This window comes from Pteropus vampyrus, unplaced genomic scaffold (assembly GCF_000151845.1).
Source record: "Pteropus vampyrus isolate Shadow unplaced genomic scaffold, Pvam_2.0 Scaffold151, whole genome shotgun sequence".
Classification (NCBI taxonomy): domain Eukaryota; kingdom Metazoa; phylum Chordata; class Mammalia; order Chiroptera; family Pteropodidae; genus Pteropus; species Pteropus vampyrus.
Window position 1 is genome coordinate 1,322,133 of NW_011888932.1, and position 19,421 is coordinate 1,341,553.

General features: G+C 30.6%; 2 protein-coding genes across 11 annotated transcripts in view; one reads left to right on the forward strand and one right to left on the reverse strand.

The window, feature by feature from the left end:
* The window catches only part of DOCK7 (dedicator of cytokinesis 7), a 173,644-nt gene that overhangs the window by 90,655 nt on the left and 63,568 nt on the right, over positions 1-19,421 (reverse strand). For all 10 annotated transcript variants that reach the window (XM_023536213.1, XM_023536214.1, XM_011369542.2 and 7 more), the window contains exon 15: positions 1,902-2,019. In XM_023536213.1, coding sequence (XP_023391981.1) covers positions 1,902-2,019 — 118 coding nt within the window. The remainder of the gene's footprint in view (positions 1-1,901; positions 2,020-19,421) is intronic.
* Positions 10,623-18,777, forward strand: ANGPTL3 (angiopoietin like 3). Its single transcript, XM_011369541.2, has 7 exons — positions 10,623-11,156; positions 11,769-11,879; positions 14,222-14,336; positions 15,333-15,446; positions 15,883-15,978; positions 17,675-17,941; positions 18,306-18,777. The coding sequence occupies exons 1-7, from the start codon at positions 10,662-10,664 to the stop codon at positions 18,512-18,514; spliced, it is 1,407 nt and encodes a 468-aa protein (XP_011367843.1). The 5' UTR covers positions 10,623-10,661; the 3' UTR covers positions 18,515-18,777.

Genomic DNA, 19,421 nt, shown 5'->3' on the forward strand with positions numbered 1-19,421 from the left:
ATCATTTTTCACAAAGTAAGTTATTTTCATAACATGAATGATATAAAGTGGAAAGTTCTTTTTTTGACCATTTAATATGTATTTTTACTCATCTGTCAACACAGACTGAGCATCAATTATATGCCATTATATACCAAGCTCTACAATAGGCATCAAGATATAAATATGAGTAAGACACGGTCCCTGCCCTCAAGGAGCTCACAGTCTAGTGGACAAGATGAAGAAATAAACATATAATCATAAAGTGATAAGGCCATAAAAGAAGTGATAAGATGCTATGGTAGCATTAAAAGAGGGAGTGGTCTAACTGTCAGTGTGGCTGGATGCAGCTGGGGCTCTGTGGAGGAGGCCATATAGATGCTAAAACAAGGAAGAACTTGTTAGGCAAACAATAAAACAGATTATTTTACATAGTCTACATTTGTTATTAAGCTCAAATTCATATTGCAATTCACATATAGGATAATAAAGCATCTATTTTCACAATCCAGTATCTTTTCATCAACTATGATAATACATTCATTCTTTCAGCAGAAATGAAGAGCTAGTAAAGAGTATGAAATGCTAATTCAAACTTTAAAAATAAATTCTACATGTATTCAACAAATATTTATTCAATGTTTATTTTTTGCAAGAAACTGAAATAGCTGCCATAGAAGAATACAAAGATGAATAATTTGTGCTTGCTGCTGTCAAGGTTTATAAATGCTGATGAAACTGAGGCAATAAGGGGAAATATATAGCTTTCCTAGTAAACAGAAAATCAGAACTCGCCTAGAACGACTGACACAGAAGGCTAAAATAAATCTGTTAACAATATACCTATTCTTAGCTCATTTTCATTTCACTAGAGTTGTCAGAGGTTGAACATCTACAGTGACAGTTGTGCTCCTATTCCATGTTACTAACTTCAAGTTGATCCGAAAATCTTTTTCATGGAACTTGCATTTATTAATGTCTCATGAGTCCTAAATCACAATTTGGGCAGTCAACAATCTCCCCAGTCTGGCCTCAATCTACGACTGCTGACTTATCTTCCACTGCTCTGGTTCACTGGCGACTCACCACTGTACCTACTTGAAGGCCATTCTCCAACTTGAATTACTTTCATTCCTGCACCATCTAGACCTACTGCCAAAACATTTTAGCCACCGTTAAGGCATTCTCGCCTACCACTGAACATCTATGCCTTTGAATCCTTATACCAATCTTTTAATAATTAGCATATACCTTGCTTTTCAATATTGGCTACGAAAATGTAATCCCTTGGGAAGATTTCAAACTACTGATACCTGCCTCATTCCCATGCCCAGAGATTATAATTTAATTGGAATGAGATATAGTCTGGGCATTGGTAGTTTTAAAAGCTCCCTAGGAGAGTGTAACATGCAGCCAATGTTGAGAACTATTGCCAGAGTTTTTCAACAAAGTCTGGGAGAATCATACATATTAGAATCAGGTCGGGGGTATTTTCAAACTATACACAGCCCATTACTTTTCACTTCCCTTACCTAGCTTTTTATTCTAAAGGAGGAGAATCAGAATCACAGACACCAAGGCAGAGAAAAAGTATCCATGCTTTGTTAGAGTACCCTAGGTAATTTTGATCTGACCCTCTTTCGAAAGTTGCTATTTTAGATTTTCATGTATTTGTCTTATATCCTCTAGATTACAAGTCTTATTCATCTTTGTATCTCTGGGAGTGCCCAGCATGTACTAAATCCTCAATAAATAAAAGAATTTAAGTAAATTTATTACTATCTGTAGAGGAAGTAATGCAGTCAGAAATTTGGTTTACAGGATCACATTGATTTCTAGTTTAGGGCTGCCAACCAAGTGATACCCCCCAAAAAATGTCCATTGGAACCATATATGCAGAATAGGAAAAGAATATTTCTTACCGGCATAGCATTACTTGGATCCTCCCCATACATAAACTGGACTTTCACTGTTATATTTCTAGCAGAACCTTGACGATTGGCAAAATTGAGACTCTGAGGGTATATGTAAAGAAGATTTCTGTGAAGGCAATAGTATGCATGATAGTGAATATATATCTAGAAACACTGTATCACTACATGCTACAAAAGAAATAGATGAACGAATACTGAACATTCATATTTGCTAGCCACTATACTAAGTATTTTCACATAGAATGTTTTACTTGCTACTCAGACTAATCATTCGAACAGAAGCAATGAAATACACCCCAATTTTGCAGATAAATTCAGGCCCAGAAAAGTTAAGTAATTATCACATATAACCAAGTGACAGAGCTGAAATCGGAATATAGGTCAGTCAGGCTTCCAAATAAATGTTCCTTCCTCTCCAAGAGGCTTTTGGGAAATAAATGAATATGGACAGAAACATTATTAAGAAATTAAAAGACAGTTCTAACATTACGTTAGTTTCCCCAAGCAGATTTAAATAGAATGACATTTATAAGCACAGCTTTTGTATAAATGTAATCAAGGATTTAAGAGGTATGCTATTCCACATTATTGTTCAAAAACATGTATGACAATATGATAGGTATAACAGTATTAGGTAGATACTATGAAACAATCACAGATTACTAAGCACTGACTTCATGTCTAGTTTATGATCTTGCATCCTATAAATTTTAAGAGGTTCTGCTGCCAACACATAGGAGAAATAATTCAACAGAAAATAAATAACTTACCAAAAGAAAGAGCTTAAAAAAAAAAAAAGAAGAAAAAGAATGAGACTTACTTTACCTAAAGAATAGTGCTGAGAGCTGATGAACAAAACTTTGAGTATAATAAAACCCTACTACTAAACTGCTAGGGCAATGAGCAATAGATCTAAAATTTCTGGAAGGTGGTAGAGCAATATAGAAGTTTTAAATGAATAGACCCTTTGACCCTACAAACCTACCTCTAGTCTAAGAAGAAAACTGCACACCTGTACAAAAGGGCATGTTCAAATAAATTCACTACAATATTTTTTATAACAGGAAATAATTATAAATTATAAATATAATATTCATTAGTACTAGATTAATTAAATTAAGATATATTAATAAGAAGGAATACTATGGAGTCCCCAAAATGACAATGCACAGCAGTATTTATTCATGTACAAAGAAATATCCAGCATGTTGGATGAAAAAGAAGCAGGTGTCAGAGCAGGATGTACAATGGCATTACCCTACTTATGGAAATTTGGAGGGGAGGGGGAAAAAAGAATGGATAAAAGGATATTTCTGAAATATTTATAGTGGTTTATAGTGATGGCTCTGGTTTCTTTTTTAAACTTTTCTATTGTTTTAATTTTTTACAATAAGAATATATGACCTCTATAATTAGAAAAAAGCAATAAAGTTATTTCCATGTTGGGAGGATGGGTGTGTATGACAATAAGTATACAATCTGAAAATCACTAAAGAAATCAAGAAGAGTCAGTTGTACTCAAAATAATCAAAGGTACAAAAGACAAATATGGAAAGATTATGATTGGTCAGTTTCCTAATCGAAGAACTAAAGATCAAAGATGACTATGACTAACCACTGAAGTCATCAAATAAAATTTGTACCAGAAGTACTTATTGATTCTGCAGCAAATACTTATTGATTTCGCAACACTGTGTTGCAAACCAGGGAAATAGATGAAGATTAAGAAGCCACCCCTTGGTCTTGAGAAACATATGGTCTAATGAGACAGAAATGCTATAAACAGACCATTTCAAAACAACATAGTGTTCTGAGAGGCTAGATTTTATTGATTGCATCCCCATTGTGATATTTAACATGTTCCTCTGTGAGAGTTGGATCTAGAGCCTTGGTCATATTTAGTTTCAATTTTTTTTTTTTTGGCAAGATCATTTCAAAAATGGTATTTTGTCACTCTATCAGGAGGAAAATGGCTGTTGCTTCTCTTTTTGAGCAATTAGTGGATAACAGTGATCAATGCTTCAATTCATTAACTCAGTAAGCATTGTCAAAAGGTAATATTCTATCATTCCTTCTTTATTTAGTACCTGGAATATCTCTATGAAGAGCAGTTTTCCTCATCTACTATTTGCTTAGCCAGTGAATCATTACATGAAAGGCAGAAATAAATGCTTGATTATCTTCAATTACTTGCCAGTTTTCAAAATAATCAGTTGGTGCATTGCAATCCTCTAAAAGGAATCAATTAAGTCTTTTTTTAAGTATCACTTAAAAACTCATAGAGCAAACATATTAATGAGTTTCAATACATTGCAGTTATTATTTTTATTGCTGTTCAAATTGTCCCATCTTTGGCAAATGAAAAAGTCAATTCAAACTGGCTCCCGAGTCCTTTTGATTCAGTCATAAGTCTTTGATGGCTTATTGCTATCTATTATGATAAGGTATTCCAGGCTTTTCTTATAGTTTCTTCCCAGACCTGGAATCAGCTATTTCTCCAAGGAGCTGTGGTTCTTTGAATGAGAAGTGTTTTCCCAAGCCACAGTCTGGGCCCTCATTGTGGGTTAGGCATTGTTTCTAGGCCATTTAAATGAAAAAAGTTAAGGGAAAATGCTTTTAATGTGAAATACACCCTGAGTTCATATCGCTATTTCAAATTCAAAACTATAACGTTTTTATTAAATTTTTCAATTTTGCATCTATATATTATTTTTCCCATGCTGAGAATTATACTCAAGGACATCAACTAGGAGAGAATTAGAATGTAACTTAATTACTCATGTGTGTTATTCCAAGAATGTAGTCTTAAGGAACTCCAAGATTCTGTGGTCAGCCAGGGGAGAATGAGCTTGCAAAGAAGACTGAGAAGGCACCCACAGAGAAGCAGAAGGAAAACCATGAGAATACAGTGACATAGAAGCCAAGGGAAGAAAATATACAAATTACACAGTTAAGTGTCAAATGCTAGTCAGGGGCCAAAAGAATTGAAAACTTCTGGATTTAGCAACATAAAATTCACTTATAATTTCAGGCTGAAAACAAATAAAGTAGGTTCAAGAGCAAGTAAGAGGTAACAAAATGAAACAAGTGAAATTCTGAAAAGTATGTGAAGGGGGGAAAGAAAATGCAACAGTTGGAGACAGAATACGAAGATTTGTGAGTTTTTTAAGATAGGAAAGATTTGAGCTTGAGTAAATCCTAATGAAAAGAATCTACTTGAGACAAGGTTTGCATATACTAGGACAAGAAAGTAAAGTTCCTGAAATGGTGGGAGAGAACAGCATATAATAACAGATGGGCCTTAACTATGTTTATAATTCCTCATTGTAACAAACATTTACTGAGTATGCAGTGTACCAGATACTGAGAATATAGCCATAAAAGACTTGAAGTCCTTGATTTCATAGAACTCATGGTCCAGAGGGAGAATCAGACAAGTAAATAATTATAATGTAGCATGATAAATGTTATGAACATAGAATGTCAGCAGAGCTCACAAGAGGACTTGAGACTAAAGAATCGAAGCATGAATTTCAGTGAGAAATTTGCAAGTAGGATAGACATTAAAAATACATAGAAAAGCAAAACACATCATGCTTTCCCCCACCCGTGAGAATCTCTGCATTGGGATTACTATGGTCCTTACTTTGTGGACATGAACATGCCTGGCCTCTTCCCATCCTTCACGTCTCAGAAAGCCTTATCTTTACCTCCTCGTCACATCACTTTGTTATTTCATTTGCAACCCTTAAAAAATCTTCTAAGGATAATTCTAAACTATTTTGTTCATTTACGTATTGTTTATATCTCCTTTAACAGAGCCCAGACTCCATGAGAGTAAGGACCTTATCTATCTAGTTAACTGCTATATTCTCAATACCTAAAACAGTGCCTCATGTTGAATGAAGGAATGAATAAATTGTACAAAATATTTAGTTACTTAATACTTCTGGGTTAAATGAAAATTAACTGATCATTATCTATAAGCCATGCTTGCTTTAAAATATAAGCAATACAATTTTAAATTCAACTTGTCTCTGAAAGTGAAAGGCATGCAACTGAATTCAGATTCTTTTCCACTTGACTACTACTTCCACTAATAAATTCCCATATAACTCTAGCAAGTCTCTACCTTGTATTTATAATACTCCTTCAGAGGAATTTCAAATCGCAGAGCGCAGGTAGATTAATGAGAAGTGCTGAGATAGCTAACTAGCCATTTGGTGGAAAACTAAATTCATATTTTAGCCTCTCCTCAAAATAAATTCCAGATCAATCATAGGTTTAAATAATAAAAATAAAACCATAAAAGTATTAGAAAAGCTTTAAAAAGACCATATTTTATTGTTGAAGAAGGCATTTCAGAGCATGAGCTACAAAAATCCTAAAAGATAAATTTAAAAGCCTCTACAGAGCAAGTGATAGAAAACAAAACAACAAATTGGAAAAACACTGTTACAGATATGACAAAAAGTACCTAAAATATGTAAATAATTCCTAAATTAGTCATAAATAGACAAAAAATGAGGAAAGAGTTTGTTGAGGGGGTATTTCATAAACTCAGGTATTTCCAAAGAGAGCAAAATAGATGGCCAATAAAATAAACTAGATATATTTGCCTATTATATTTATTGATATTTTTTGTTTTACTCATTCAAAGCACTGGTAAAAATTCATGAGAAAAGAAGAACTCTCATTTACTCCTGGTAGGGATGTAAATGGCACAATTCTTTCGAATGATACTCTGACAAGAGAAATCATAATTTGAAAGTTAACATTTATAAACTTATATGAAAATATTTATACACACAGACTTTTTCTATGCATATTGTTTGTAATTAGAAAATTGGAAACAACTTAAAGATCGTTGGTGATTAAATTAATGTGCATTCAAATAATAAAAAATTGGTAAACTTGTACATACTCATATAAAAATAAATTTTAAAATAGTAAGGTCTTGAATTGATATATACACATATACATATACATATACTTACACATACAGTATAACAAGCTGTATACAACATAATCTCATTTTGGTTTAAAAAAATTATGTTTAGTCATCCAAGGTATCTGGTATGATAGACCCCAAAAAGTTAACAGTGAAGTGTCAAGATTTTTATTTTTTACAGGTTTTTGAAGTATCTGGGTTTCCACAATAAGAACTTTCAACATAAAAAATTTAACTTATTAATAGTGAAGATGAGAAAAAGTAAGATAAATAAAATGATTCCTTCAAAGGTCATTTATCTTCTGGATCTGCATTGTCCAATAAAAGAGTCAGTAAGACTATCAAGTACTTGATGAGTACCTCTGCTAACTGAGATGGTTAAAGTATAAAATATACACCACACAGTATATATTTGGAAGATTCAGCATGAAAAAAGAGTAGAAAATACCTAATTACTATTTTTATATAGATCACATGTTGAAATGATAACTGATATGTTGGATTAAATAAAATATCCTATTAAAATTAATTTCACTTGTTTCTAGTTCTTTTTACACCTATAACGCACTATGTTTCCATTGGACAGTGCTATTCTGAACAAAAAAAGGAAATGAGAATTAATTACTCTGGCATTATTCTTTAGTTAATATAAACATTTCTATTTACGTGTTTTTCTTATTATTTTCAGAATCTTTCTACCAAAATATTAATTCAAAAACAAATGATCACAGTCAAAAAAAGAAGAAATGAAAAGACTACTATATTCAAAAGGTTCAAAATGCCTTGTGTTTTATTTGAAAGTTGTATCTCCAAATGATTGCACAACCTGGGGGAGGATAAGGGACTTTGCTTTGCTTGAAATTCAAACAAGGCTCCTAAATGTCTTAAATTTCTATGCAGCTAAAAAGTTTTGTATATTAGTTCTTAGTTCCTTAGATTAGGGACTAATTTTGCTTAGTTTCTTATTTTCTTTGACATACAAAAACTAATTTTTATCACATTATTGGTTATATTTGATCAGGGCTCTATTTAAATGAGCACGAGTTCAAACAAAGATTAGACTCTGCCTTTAACAATATGTACTCAGACAGGAGGCATTAAAAGGTATATGTAAAACCACTCATAAAATTGCTATGTTTATTACATTTCCAATGTTGACACTGTCTTACAGCTTGTAATTAGGCAAATAATTTAATTATATTCAATAACATGTCAAACTACTAATAGAAAAAATATTCAGATATTTCTACCCAGAGACAATGTACTATAAACCAGGAATACATGACCGCTGCCTCTAAGCTGTTAGTGTTACAGATGAATTGTATAAATTGTGTAAAAAAATTAATATTCTAGTACAGTAACTAAAATGGAAGAAAATTCCTTCACACAGTCTCTCATTGGTATTAGTGTCTAGTTATTTTCATGCACTAGAAAGGGCTACCTTTCAAATTCCTTTCTCTGAAAAAGAACTTCCTATATCAAAAAAGAGTGAGTATCTACCATACGTAAATTATGTACATGGAAAACTCCCGTTACGACTTTATCATTCTCTTTTTCGTTCACTAAATATTTTTTGTTTCTCCAACCTATAAGGCGTTGTACTAAAGTGCTGTAAAGAATATAAATCAAAAACAGACGAAGATCTTGCTAATAAATAGCCAATAGTACAATAGAGATGAGAGGTTGGCCATCTCAATTCTCCCTCATCTAGAAAGTGAATTAAAATAGCAGGGTCAATAGTTTTAACACAGAAAAGTAGACAGTTTAGTGAAGGAAAGTTTTGAAATATGCCCTTCATAACCAATAATGACAACATTAACTTTTCCCTTTAAAAAAAGAGGAAGAAAATTCAAATTTCTTCACTAGTTTAACATACACTTTTATAATTCCATAACATGTACCACTGCTAAAGGTTAAGATGAAAATAAAGTATAAGGAAAAAGTTTTTGCTTTTCTTCTTCATTAGTAAAAATATTTGTATATTTTTATTTTCTTGAATTCTTTATTTCTCTTAACAGAAATGTGTATGTTGTTCTATATTGAATACATAAAAAAGTATACACAAGTAAACAAAAGACATAATTCCTTGCATTTACTAAGGTCCAAGAGAGCAAAATTAGATTCTAGCAAAATTTCCCAACTTATGTCATCTTAACATGAGATTAGATAATATTCACTGATAAAATATTACAGTATGTACAGAAATGCATTGATTGTTTCTAATTACCAAAAATAGCTAATATATCATACTCTATGGTGTTTACCATTATCGGGTAGTATTCTAAGTTCTTTAAAAAATATTGATTTTTTAATCTTTATACAACCCAATATTATCTTCACTTGACAGACAAGAAAACAGAAGTACAGAAAAGCTAAGTAATTTGACCAAGAATCACACAGCTGAAGAACAGCATAGCCAGGATTCTGATTCAGCATCTTTCCATAATCATACTCCTAATCATTATGTCCTAAATGCTTTACATATATTCTTTTAATTCTCATAACCTTATTAAGTACTATATATGTAGCTACCTCAACTTACAGATGAGGAGACTGAGGTATGGTAAGGTTAGGTAAGTAACTTGTTCAAGTCTGGACAGCTAGAGCTGACTGTTGGACCCAAACCATGTCCGATTCCAAAGCCCACACTCTTAACAATTTTACTATATTAATTTGTCAAAATAAGGAATTTTTAAAGGATTTATTATTTTCTCAAAAATTTCTTAATATGAACATTTAAGAAGAATAATCACTTCATATGAACATTTAAGAAGAATAATCACTTAATATGAACATTTAAGAAGAATAATCACTTAAGAAGAATAAGTTAACTGAAGTATTTAGTATTTTTTCTTTTAACACTAAGAAGCAGCACAGTGGAACATTTATTTTTAAACATACTACTAATTTTTTGGTTTTGTTAAATTTACAATATCAAAATCATTACCAAGCTCACAAACTTCAAAAAAAATTATAATAGGCAAATCATCTCTGACAGTGGAAGTATTTAATTCAGGTTCGACCTTAGAAGACCACAATCTATTGATCTTTCAGTATGCACATGGAAAACAGACTGGAACATAGAGACACAGAATATAATGAAGAAAAGGGGTGAAATGCCTTTTAATGTATGGAATTTGTGATAATACACAACTGTGGTTAAGATAGATCATCTGAAGCAAAAATATACTAACAAATAATTATACCAACAAATAACAAGAAATAGATAATCATATGTTACCTTTTACAGAGAACCATGGGGGTGCAGCACTGAGACCCATTAATAACACACAAAGAAGTGAAGGAAGGCTTCACAGAGAAAGCATTTTTTGGGATGGGTAACTGTTGCTGCTGTTTCTCCAAATACAATTTGGGAACATACTTAATTCATTAATTTTTACTCAACTTTAATGATGAATTAAAGAGTCAAAAGAGTTTGATGTTTAATTTTAAATACCTTTAAAAATCAAGACAAATTAAAATGAGCTTTTAAAAATTGTTAGATCTCATAAGACTGAAAGTGCCATTTATAATATAAGAAAATTAAACAGAATAACAATTTAGAATGACCTATCAAGTCACTTGTTCATTTCTTTGATTCCACTTAGCATTGATCTAACTCAATGTGGAAGGTTACATTCATACAAGTTTACATAGCTTAATGATTAACTATATTCTATTCACCTGCCAACCTTACTGTTTGTGTAGCAAATAGTGGTATATATAGAGTTAAGAAATTCAGGTCTACTCACAGGAGAAAACTTGTCCCAGACTGTTTGAAATTAAATAAGATAAAAATGTACACAATTAAGCTCTTTCTTTTTATTGCTCCTCTAGTTATTTCTTCCACAACTGACCAAGACTATGCATCATCTGATTCTGTATCTCCACAGCCAAAATCAAGATTTGCTATGTTAGATGATGTAAGAATTTTAGCCAGTGGCCTTCTTCAGTTAGGACAAGGTCTTAAAGACTTTGTCCATAAAACTAAGAGCCAAATTAATGACATATTTAAAAAACTAAACATATTTGATCAGTCTTTTATTGACCTATCACTGCAAACCAATGAAATCAAAGAAGAAGAAAAGGAACTTAGAAGAACTACATCCAAATTACAAGTCAAAAATGAAGAAGTAAAGAATATGTCACTTGAACTCAATTCAAAACTTGAAAGCCTTCTAGAAGAAAAAATTCTGCTTCAACAAAGAGTGAGGTATTTGGAGAAGCAATTAACCAATTTAATTAAATATCAACCTGAATGTCAGGAACACTCAGAAGTAACTTCATTTAAAGTAAGTAGAAACCAAAAAGGGTTCATGATTATGTTTGCAATGTGACTCTTTTAAAAAAATATTTTAAGACATGCTGCTTTAAATACTTAGTTGCATTGTTGAAATACTGGTTTTCTGGGTTTTTTTTTTTTTTTTTCAGAAAAAAACGCCTCTAGGAAATAAAATTTTCCATTACAATTTTAAGTTGGTTTTTATGTTTCCCTAACCTTATAAACACTAAATTATTACAGTATTGCAGATTACTGGAAGCAAGTAAAAAGTTAAAGGAATATAACTTAAAACTATTCTCCCATGTTTAAAATGAATAAAAATCATACAGTAAATGGTAAAGATTTATTCCTATTAAAATACTGTGTGTTTTTTCTATTTAATTGAAGTAGTTTAAAGTTCAGGAAATCAGATTTTAGAGATAGTACTTTTTTAAAAAACATAAAAACAAAAGTATGTACTATTTGAAAGAAGCATACAAGAGAAAATAATTAACAACTCACTTTCTAATACTCTATTAGTTTTTAAAAATCAGATTGTATAAGTTATAGGAAATAAAAAAGTCTAATTTAACAAAAATAAAAGGAGAAAAGAACTTCTAACCAATCTACAACCTATGTCCAGACTTTTGTAGAACAGCAAGATAATAGCATCAAAAGCCTTCTTCAGACCATGGAAGAACAATATAGACAATTAAACCAACAGCACAGTCAAATAAAAGAAATAGAAAATCAGGTAAGTCAATATTCTAATGATATATTCAATCTTTTACATAAAATTTAGGTTTATGAAAACTGTGAACCCTAAAATTACTTTAAATAATTATAGTTGATTAGTGAGTAAAACAATCACATCAGCATGATTGTTATGATTGCTGGCTCTGAAGTTCATGAGCTTACCTGGGTTTGAATCTTGGCTCTAAAACTTGTGTAACCTTGAATAAATTATATAACCCCTCTGTCTCTGTTTCCTCACTTAGTCTATGAAGATCATAATAATAACCTATATTATAGGATTATTGTGAGAAAAAAGAATTGATTCATGTAAAGTATATCCTCAATATAGCAGGCAAAGTGATTCTATTAAAATTTAAATTAGATCACATCTCTCTTTGTCCAAAATCACACGATGGCTATCCATCTCACTCAGACTGGACGTAAAACTCCAGATAACCCTTTTTATCTTACTAACTTCATCTCTTCTACTCTAGTCATAATGGCCTCTTCACTGTTACTCAAAAATATCAAACACGCTGCCATCTCAGAGACTTTCCCCTTGTTTTTTCCTCTGTCTGGATTGTTCTTCTCTGCAGTTCTGCACCGCCCACTCTCATTTCCTTTAGGTCTTTCTCAAATATAGAATTCTCAATGAAGCTTTCCCAGGTCACTTAAAAATTATAATCCTTTACTTCCATCCTTGGAACCTGCTACCTCCTTCATTACTCTCTTTTCTTCCTTAGCACTAACTTCTATTTCACATAATATGTTTTTTAGTTATTTATCTTATCTCTCCCTAAACTAGAACGTAAGTCCCACGAGTGCTGAGATTTTATTCCATTTTTTAAATTGCTGTTGTCCCAGAATATAGCACACTGTCTGACACAGAGTAGTCACTTAATAAATATATGTTGAATTAATAAAGGTAATGTCATATTCAGCACAAATAAGTCAATAAAAACTTGCTATGATTATGATTATTCTTGTTATTTGAAACTGTGTACCTGATACAGTTTAATCCCACCAAATATAATTATTCTACAATGTAAACAACTGGCTAGGTGAGAGAGAGGTACCTGTTTATTATAAAACTGTCAGAATCTAAGCATTATATATAGTTCTACAGTTCAGAAACTTTAGTAATACTATTAAAAAGTCATTCAAGGGGGTTCCAAAAATAACAGACTCGGAGAAAATGATAAAAAAAAAAAAAAAAATCAAGAATTGCAAAACAAATATTATTACCAATTTCCACTAAACAAACATATAATTATATGTCTCAGTAATTTCATGACTCATATTTTAGTAGGTTATTTTTGCTAATTATCTAAAAAGGATTTTTTGCCAACTAGTTTTGATTTCTATAGTTTTATTTTTATTGTTATTTTTCTAAATTCTTTTTCCTATATCTTTTATTATGATTAAATGAACCTGCTCACAAACATAAAATACTATTACTATAAAATTATATACATGTAATAATAAAATGTGTGAAAAATTCGAACAATGAATTTCTGAATTGGAAGAAGGCTTAGATCATCCTCAAGTTTAAATGAAGAAACCAAAACTCTAAAAAGTTAAGTGACTTTAAGATCACATAGTTATTTAGTAGGAAAAACTAATACCCAGTATGTGAATGTCACAACAGATCCTTCACAACAGACTGGGTCCTGGGAAATGCCATGTACGCTAATGTCAAAAAACGAATACTAATAACACAAGATATTACATACATACTCTGCTCTTCTCAGATCAATAAGAAAAGCTAACAGCCAATAAATTGCAAACCTAGCACACTTTTAACTGTTATTGTTAAACTAACAGACAATGAAATATCGAACATATTGAAAGCAAGCAAATAAACCTACCAATTTGTTACCTCTACAGATATGTTTACATGTCAAAAACTACCAAGAAAGCAGCCGTGTTCAAATTATGTGCTATGTCTTTATGGCACATAGGTCTGACAAACAGTAAGATTTACAACCGAGACTTATTAAATTTAAAACCTGCCTATGCTACTGAATACAATATATATTCTATTCATATAAATAGGTCATATTAAAATATTTCAGCAAAGTCTCTGCCTTTGGTCTTGATGTTTTCTAACCAATTTCTTTCTTTTTTGCCTTGCTCTCTATTTTTTTTTTTAAACTCATTAAATAATGTACCTGATTACATATTTTGAGAACAGGACATCTTGTACAATCTGTATAGCATTGCTTATCCCATTTAACATCAAAAGCAATAACACATTTGAACTAAAAGATGTGTACAAGTTGTACTTTTAATATCACCACCCATTCCCCTAATTGAATAGTCAATATCACTTTTAAAAGCAGACTTATATTATTTTATCAGTTAAGAAGAACTGGTATTCAAGAATCCACAGAAAATTCTCTTTCTTCTAAATCAAGAGCACCAAGAAGTACTCCCTCTCTTCACTTAAATGAAACAAACAATGTAGAACATGATGGTAAGGTAATTTGGTTTCCTTCTTGAAACTATTATCAAATTCTTTTTCTACCTTTGACATTTCCATCAAAAAAAATCCCTATTTTCAGGGCCTGTTCTAGACTAAAAGAAAGTAGAGACAAATCCACCAAATACAATATGCCAACCTAAATTGGATTCTGGTGGGTTTTTTTTTTTTTTAACTCTATAAAAAACACATACTTAAGACAATCAGGGATATATGAATATAGACTTGGTATTAGATAACACAGAATTCTTATTAGTTTTATTAGATGTAATAATGGTATTGCAGTCATGTAGGAAAACAGTCCCATGTTTAAGAGATGCATGCTGAAATATCTAAGACGTTAAGGGTCATGATGCTTGCAAATTGCTTTCAAAAAGCACAGCAAAATACGTACTTGTTTACATGTGTGTTTATAAAGCAAATATGGCAAAATGTTACAATTGTTGAATATGAAGGGAAAAATTATGGTATTCTCTTCAAAGTTTTTTCTACTTTCCTGTTTGCCTGAAAATTTGCCGGATAAAGGAACAAAGTCTCCATTCTCGACAAAATTATATAGTTTAAAAACATTTATTTTTTTATGTAATTCATACAGAAAAAAGGTCTCTATTAGTTTCCTCCATGTATGTTCATTCTTTCCACATATATCTGTGGCTATCTTCTATGAACCAAACATTATTTTGGTATCTCATATGTGGTATTTTTATATTCTTCCTATATCTAGCAAAAAAAAAAAAATGCTTAAAATTCTCATTTTGTCATTTTTCTTAAAAAGAAATCAGTTTGGTAATAACTATTTTGATATTATTTACATAACATGCCATCTAATAAAAAATGTTTTAGCATGAAGTACTTTTTCAGTAATATATTACTGAAAAGGGTTGAAGGCCGCATTCACCATAATTCCATAAAATGTCAAGTAAAATCTCAAGTTCTAAAGATATCAATCTTATTACTATATCTTATGTAATACCATTTTGTTCATTCTAGACATTCCTGCTGATTGTACCACCATTTATAACCAAGGCAAACAAACAAGTGGCATCTATTCCATTAGACCCAGCAACTCCCAAGTTTTTAATGTCTACTGTGATGTTAAACCAGGTAAAACTAGCCTACAGAGAAAATAGACAATAGTTAATTCAGGTTACTCACTCACTGCTTATTAGTAAGACTAATTCTGTTATGTTTGTTCTGAATATATAATGAAATATATATAACATGAATAGTTATATAGATCTAGTACTTATATTTGTCTTGCTTTTTCATGTATTTACCCATGCATTTATTCAATATTCTCCATCTTTTTCCATAGAACAATCTGAAAAGACTATTATCAATAAGTTTATTAAGACAAATTCATTAGTTGCCCTTCACTTAACTTCTTGGGACGATAATAAATAATAAAATGTCACTACCATAACAACATTAATAACTACCTTACACAGCCATCAATTATAACCAAACCAAATAACGGTATTTTGTTATGTCTGTTAGCCTGAATCTACTAAAAATGCACACTTTCGTTCATTATACTCAGGTAATTCATGGACATTAATTCAGCACCGAACAGATGGATCACGAGACTTCAATGAAACTTGGGAAAACTACAAATATGGTTTTGGGAATCTTGATGGTATGGTGACTTCATTCATTTATTAATTCACTTGTTAAAAATATTTATTGAAAATCTATTATGGATTGGGCATTAGGAATGCAACAATGAATGAAGAACAGTCCTGGCCTTCACAGAACTTATTTAAAAATAATTATCTATTTGTTAGTAATTATACTTATTACAGTGTCTTTATTTAAATTATACGATTGTCTATTCTTAAGTATACTTACCACAATTTGATGGCTTCTAATTACATAATTATCAAAAACAATTTTGATTAAGTGCTATTTGCTTTGTTCATAGCATTTATAGATGGTAAATGCTATGAACGAGCTATGAAGAAAATCATTCTTATCAATGGTCACTCTACTTATTAAATTTTAGATATCAATTATTTGGAGGTTGTAAGAGACGAAGGTGTCAGATGTACAGTATAAAATGTTGAGATTTCAATGATTTTAATATTATAAATGTATACTATAAAACGTGTTTTAAAAGTCAACTCAATGCAAATTACTATATTTTGATGACAAATTAAACAAGATAAAAAATAAAGTAAGCAAAATAAAAATAAATAAGAGGTTTAAAATCTAAAAAAGCATATCATAAAAATCCATGAATGATGTACGAGTACTCATTTGTAAAGTGGAAAACATCCACTATTATATCAAATTTTTAAACACTCAGTACTATTTGACCATTCAAAAATTTTTGTATTCAAACTACCAATTAAATCCCTAACTAAAAGGTTTATATTCAGTGATATGTTTTGTAGCTCCAAATCTTCTTCTGGAGTGAGTATAACCCCAAAATAAAAGGCTGACACTTAAGTCCACAGTACTCATTTGTTACTGTAAGAAAGTAAGCCATTTATTATGCTTTCGAAAGTCTACGCATGAATCAGTGCCCAATATGTGGCTCTGTTTATATCTTTAAATTTAGAATTTTTTATAATGACCCATTGGAAGCAAATAGGAAACTAGTTTTGGTACCAAATTTTTATTTCCCAAGTATGCAATTTTTCCCCCATTGGTGATGGTTATTTATATACTTGGTGTTGAAAATTTTTCTTTGCTTCTTGGTTTCCACTAATGAGCGAAATGAAAATCTACTGATTGAACACTGTTGGTGGTAATCTTAGTGTTTTCCCTGTTTTGTCAGCCTTCCCATTAAACTGTATTTAAGATAAAAAGAAAAAAAAAGGAAACCATTTGTATTTGCAATCTTTAAAATAAAGTCCCCTACTAATTCAAAAACCAATAAGAAAATTTTGATTTTTTCTTACTTTAAAAAAGATCTATGTGTTTATGTTATGTTTTTAATTTCAAATAAAAATTATTTTTAAAATTATAGAGAAAAGTTATTAAAAATTATACTTTTTAATTTAAAACATTCTTAAGTGAGATAGTATTTTACCAATGACCAAACCTAAAAATATCTATTATACCCTAATATGTTTCGCCTGTGAAATGTTTCATAATATCCATTTTAGAAAAGATAATCAGATTTAGGCAGGCCTGTTAATATTTTTAACATTTTTTGTACATGTAACTATTGCCAATAAAATTATTTTAAAAAAATATTTTAAGAGACTCTAAAATAAGAGATTTGAGACTAAAACAACTCACTTACTTTAAGAAAAAACTGTCAAAAAAACTGTCAGTGCCTAATCTGCAGTGAACAATCCACAGATTTGTACAATTTACCTTTTCAGGAGAATTTTGGTTGGGTCTAGAGAAGATATACTCCATAGTAAAGCAATCTAATTACATTTTACGAATTGAGCTAGAAGACTGGAAAGACAGCAAGCATTATATTGATTATTCTTTTCACTTGGGAAATCATGAAACCAACTACACGCTACATCTAGTTGAGATTACCGGCAACATCCCCAAAGTACTCCCGGAACACAAAGATTTGGTGTTTTCTACTTGGGATCACAAATCCAAAGGACACTTCAACTGTCCAGAAAGTTTTTCAGGTATCCTTTCCCTAATATCAATAGTTTGTTTTCCTATCTTCAAACTATCTAACCAAAGTATTAGCTAATATCTACAATGTCAACTCTTGAAAATCTGAATCCTAAATAAACATTTCTCTATAGATAAAAATCTCTTAACATAACTGTTAATTTGATTCTAATTCAACCAGATATTTTTCTTCTAACCTTTCTCAGGTATTTTATTTTTAGTGGGGTATATAAGACTTGTACAGAGTATTTAAAATTAAGATACATGTATACAACAGTCATATTTATAAGAAATAAGGATATACTCATGGGGAAATATAATAATGGTAACTACATATGAGTTTGTATCCATAAATTGCATATCTATCTTCTTTAGGAGGCTGGTGGTGGCACGATGTATGTGGAGAAAACAACCTAAACAGTAAATATAACAAGCCAAGATCAAAAACTAAGCCAGAGAGAAGAGGAATATCTTGGAAGTCTCAAAATGGAAAGTTATACTCTAGCAAATCAACCAAAATGTTGATCCATCCTACAGATTCAGAAAGATCTGAACTGAGGCAAATTAAAAAGCCAATGAATTAAACATTAAAATCATCCCAAGTTACTGTTGTTTAATAACCTGATATTAAATCCCTAAAAGAGTCTTTAGAAATAAATTCTTTATTTTAAAACCACTGTCAATTTAAGATTAAACATACTGTCACATTTCCTAAAAGAGCATCATTTACCTTTATCAAAATTCTTATATCATTTATTCATATATTTTGTGATACGAGAATTAATTAGATGGTCACAATCTAAATTTTAACCAAGGGGTGAATTTTTAAATAACTTTTTTAAATAAATAACTTACAAAGAGACTTTTATTTTAAAAGTCATCATGTGGGCTAATTTCACAACTTCCTCAGTTTAAAAAACTAGTTTTCTTGCTAATATTCTAAATGAATATAAAGGACTGATAACTGTACAGTTCTTAAATGCTGTAATATTAATTTCAAACTAAACTTTAGTTAGTTCATAATACATGTAAAAATCTATATGAATTTTAAACTGATGTTTCATTTTGCTACAAAATAATTTGAAGTAAATGTTCGGTATGCTTTATGTATGAAGCCAAATGAAGCAGGATAAATACTGTATTGAAATAGGTTCACTGTCTTAAACAAATGCAGCAGATCATGATTACTAAGTCACATTGACTTTAATATCAGGTATCACTGTACCTTAACATATATTTTTTAACTTATCTATACTATATAAATTTTATATATTTTAACAAAACAATGTGAAAACTAATCATTTTAAAAGGATCCTATCGGAATGTAATAAGAATAAATGTATTTGTGACATCAAGTTAAAGTTTAATAATTTATTCCCCTGGACATGGTATGAGTCTAATACTTATGTGCAGGTTTTCAATGAATTAAAATTTATGAATTAAACATCATAACAAGTTATTGAGTGTTTAAATAGCCTAAGATACATGTAT